The 4,818-nt window shown below is 40.5% G+C and overlaps 1 protein-coding gene across 1 annotated transcript; it reads right to left on the bottom strand.

Annotated features, from left to right (window-relative positions):
* Positions 1 to 2,672: 2,672 nt before the first annotated feature.
* On the bottom strand, positions 2,673 to 4,451 carry LOC307131975 (E3 SUMO-protein ligase ZBED1-like; the record flags this gene model as incomplete). Its single annotated transcript, XM_079826110.1, has 2 exons — positions 2,673 to 3,339; positions 3,514 to 4,451. The coding sequence occupies 2 exons, from the start codon at positions 4,449 to 4,451 to the stop codon at positions 2,673 to 2,675; spliced, it is 1,605 nt and encodes a 534-aa protein (XP_079682236.1).
* Between the last annotated feature and the right edge of the window lie 367 nt (positions 4,452 to 4,818).

Below are 4,818 nucleotides of genomic sequence, written 5' to 3'. Positions count from 1 at the left end.
GTATCCTAAATTGTGGATGATTAAGCTATACATGTCATATGCTGAAGTAAATTTCTGGAGTGTTAACGATAAAAAAACCGAAGAAGAAAAAAGAACCGAAAACCGTGACCCTAAAACCGTGATACGAACCGAACCGTGGGTTTTGTGAACCGTGCCACCCTTAATTACTGATCTAAAGCCCACACTGTCACTGCATGATAATTGAAATGAACTAATGACATCACCATTTTCTCCAGAATGGCTATACGGCTGAATAAAATTCTGTTGCTTTATTTTTCTGTTTAACACTGTGAAGCTGCTTTGAAACAATCTGCATTGTTAAAAGCGCTATATAAATAAAGTTGACTTGACTAGATGTTTCACCACAATGTTGTCTGTGATGCAATTGCACGTGTAAATTAGGTCACGTTCGTTGCCTGATTTACGAGTACCTGCTCAAGTTGGTTGCCTGATTTGTGAGTACCTGTGGTGATGAGTCGTTTGAGATTTAATTAAGGCTAAGAGAGAAAGGAAGTCAGTAGCATAAGGCTTCTCCAGATGAATGTTAAAATCGCAAAAGACTACAAGTGGACTGCCATCCTCAGGAATAAGGACAGCAGCACAATTAGCTTTTCTACAAAGGTACCCAGTTGACCTGGATAAATTAATACAATATGGATTTTAACAGGAGCTGTAACTGTAATAGCATGAAGACAGTTTGTTTACTGCTGACTGACAATTCCAGAGACCCACAGAAACAGAGAAGAGGAGCAAATAGGTGCAGATTAACAGTATCGGGCTGCCTTCTGCATGTGATTGGAGAGTGTTGTTCAGAGACAACATGAATGTACTGAAAGTACATATTGAGTTTGAGGAAAATAAATGGAAAAAGATTCCTAAGTGCCTTACCAGCAGGCAAACGAGGAGGCTGAACACAAGGGCTGAACGCTTCCGCTGACGCTTCTGCACACACACTAAATAAATATACTACATTCAACGCTTGAGTGAAAACAGCTGTGCACGCCCTTAAAATTAGCACAGCAAAAGCCAATAGCCCACGAATCGCTGAAAATAATGCAGGACACTTAAGTGCAATAACGACCAATAATAACAAAGCAAGCAAATGCAGCTTTTATTCAGAATATCAATTTGTATAATTAAAATACAAATTACAATCAAGGTAGAAAATAGAAATAAGCAGAAAATGTATTTAATCCTTCCTATCAGCAAATAATAAACTAAGAAATAGAACAGAAGAACGAAATATTAAGCAAACACTTACACACTCTCCCTATCTTGTTTGCTTACAGTTTCTCTGCTCCATTCTGTTTTGGTTACTGATTATCTCTTTTTGTTTGTTTCTATGTTTGCTTATGATTATCACCTGTCAGTCACTTGGGTCATCTTGTATTTAAACTGTTTTGTTCAGTCCCTTGTTAGATATTGTCTATATATAAGTGTTGTGTTACTCCCGTGTTCATCATTAAAGTCTATTTCGAAAATTCCTATCCATGCTGTTACTTGTCTAGAAACATTACACTCAAGTTTCCTCATTATTACATGCACATTCAAGCAAATAAGCAAAGTGCTTTAGGTCAAAAGATGGCACAAATGCAATTCAGAGATAATATAATTGTCACAATCACCAGTGAGAGTGCCCCTGATTACCACCTGAGGGCACTCCACCCCGGACTGTCACTCCATCAAGGACTACATCTCCCATAATACTTTGCCTGGACTCATCAGCACTCATAGATTACATCCACCTGAACCCCATTACCTTGTTAGCTCACACTTTATAAGCCTGGTCATGTCTGTCATTCATTGCGAAGTCTTGTTTTTTGTAACACTGCATTTCTAAGCGTTTTCCCTGGTTTCATGTCTCTTGGTCTTGGATTACTTGCCCGTTCCATGGATTACCCTTTTGCCTGTCTCTCCTGTTTTGTTTGCCTGATTGGACTGATTACCTGTTATGACCTCTTGCCTGTTTTTGACTACGTTTGTGGATTATTCTAAAATAAAGCGGCGTTTGGATCATCTACCTTCTGTCTTAGAACAGTCCTTTACAATAATATACACTGACACTGTTATATATATATATATTAGTGCTGGGCAACGATTAAAATATTTAATCGCGATTAATCGCATGATTTTCTGTGATTAATCGTGATTAATCGCAGTGTGCGCAAAATTCAATAATGAATACAAAAGTAGTGTATTGCATACTTTTATTTTAAAAGTGCTGCTGTATGAACAAAAGTGCAATTAACATGGTTTGCAAACACTTTTAACTGCTGTAAAAAAGCACCTTATTTGTTTAAAGTTAGTAACAGTTACAATATTTCTTGTAAATATCAACTTAAACATTAATGTAATCAAATTATATAAAACCAAAACTATTTGCCACTGCCAGGGCATTAACGTTTTGTTTGGTTTGGTATAAAAAATAATAATAAAAAAAAAGTAATGTCTAGAGCCTCAATCATAACATTATAACAGGCCCCTTCCAAGCAACAGCATAAATCTTTTTTGGGAGTTTTTCTGAACCGGTACCAGCAGAAACATTTTTCTTTTATCAGGGAGCAGCATTCTCCTTTGGAGATTCTCAGTCAAAAAACAAAGTAAACCCTTTCACTTTCAGTGATACATGTTGAGTATTATACAATGACAAAATGTATGTAAAATAACTTTACTTACTCATCTGCACCAAGCCAGTTGCTAAGACACACAAGGTTATTCACATTTTCAGATGATAAGGAAACTCTCTTCTTCTGTACAATATGACCAGCAAGAGAAAACAGCCTTTCACAGGGTACGGATGTTGCAGGTGTGGCCAAATACTTCTGTGCAAAGGAGGCCAGCTTGCTGTGTGAGCCTGCGTGTTTGGACCACCACTGTAACGGACAGGCCTCTGTACTGATGGTGGGCTCTGCTCTGTATCGACGCACACTGTTCTCAACTGAGTCTTCCTCGTGTTCAGAATCAGACTCTGATGAAGCAGCCAAGAGGGCAAACTTTCTCTTTGGTGGCTTTGATGCTGTTGCTTCCACAGGTTTCTCTGCAACAACCCTCTGTTCCTTGAGCAAGTTAGTGACTGAGGCCCACACCTCACCTCTTTCAGCTCTGGGTATGCACTTAAGGTCCTTGAATCTCGGGTCCAATGCGGTAGCAATCTTCATATATGCAATGTTGGCATTTTCCTTGCGTGTCTCCAGGTCTGTTCTGAATGTAGACTTGAATTTGACCACATAGGCAGGGTCATCATCTGAGCTCTCCATCACCCGAAAGAGATGGCATAAAGCAGGCAGAACCACAGAGCATGAAACATACTTTTCTCCGCCCAGAAGTTCAGTCACATACCTACAAAAAAATCAAACCCATTTCACTCACATGTTTTGCATTCACTTATACACACACAAAAAAATGTCCTCTACATATTCATGCTTTATTTAAACACACACACATACAGACACACTATTTCTCTCTCACATGCACTCAGACAGGACAGTGAGAAATATATGACGCAAAATATACCTGCAGGGCTCCAGTAGCATTTCCAACCGCTGCAGTTTGTCCATTTCAGCTGTAGTTGGCATGGCGATCTTGGTGTTGTGTGTGGTGAGGACGTCCCTCAGTGGCTGTTCGTTTCTGTGGACACTTTTTATCATGTCCAGAGTCGAATTCCATCTGGTTGGAATGTCTTGTATAAGCGACTCCTTGTTTTGTCCATGTTCAATTTGTTTTTGTTCTAATTCTGCAGCACTCGCTGGACTGTGTTTAAAATGGCCCACTACTTTTCTGCATTTGGCCAGGACATTGTCAAACGCACTGTTGTGCAGAGATACTGTGACAGAACGCTGGAGACTGTGCGCGACGCAGGGGACGTGTTCAAAAGGCAGATGTCGCGCAGCAGCGATCATGTTTCTTGCACTGTCTGTGCTAAGTGTGCTGACTTTATTTGAAACGTTCCACTGCTGTGCAACATGAATAAAATGTTCAGCGCACGTTTCAGCAAAATGTCTGTCTTGTGTTTTCATTACAGTCAGAGCATGTGAATGCAGTTCCCACTGTTCATCAATATAATGCACTGTAACTCCGAGGTAATTATGGTTGCCCAGCGATGTCCAGTAGTCTCCGGTGAGGGCAACAGTTGGTGCACGTTGTAACGCCGTCGCCTTTATAGTCCTCTCCTTTTCATACAATTCATGTATTCTTCTTGTTATGGTGCGTCTTGGGGGAGGCTCATACGTGCCGTCATTCGTGGCGATCCTGAGAACGTTCTTCAGACCGACATCTTCCACAATACTAATCGGCCTGCAGTTTGTAGCTACCCACTTCGCTATGGCATTTGTTAGCTTGTCTTTCTTTTGCTTATCTATAGTTCTCCCACACGCTGCATCCAACGTAGTCTGCCGAAGCCTCTCTCCACTGTTTGTTTGGGTGAGTGATTTGCTGGCATCGACGGTGTGCATTGCATTTAGGTGATACTTCAGACTCGAAGTACTCCGGTGATAAGAAAATTCAGCTTTGCAGTGGTTACAAATAACTTTAGTTCTATCATCTCCGCCTTGTGGAAGAGATTTAAAATGAAAATGCCCATTTAAGAGTTCGGTACCTTTTTCCATTTTTCTGTCTGCACCAGATATTTTTAGTTTCGCGCTGCCGCTCACCGCGAATGCTCTGATTGGTTGAGACGCGTGATGACGCCCATCCCAAGCCACTACTGATCAACATCCCACTCCTGTGACCAATGGTTTGTCTGTATGTGTATTCAGAGGCAGTGAGCAACGGGCTTTCAATATAATAATAAATAACTACGTTAATGCGCGATAAAATAAT

The sequence above is a fragment of the Gobio gobio genome (assembly GCF_949357685.1).
Source record: "Gobio gobio genome assembly, chromosome: 9".
NCBI classification, from domain to species: Eukaryota; Metazoa; Chordata; class Actinopteri; order Cypriniformes; family Gobionidae; genus Gobio; species Gobio gobio.
The sequence above is the reverse complement of the archived record's forward strand: the minus strand, read 5'-3'. Positions and strand labels throughout refer to the sequence as shown.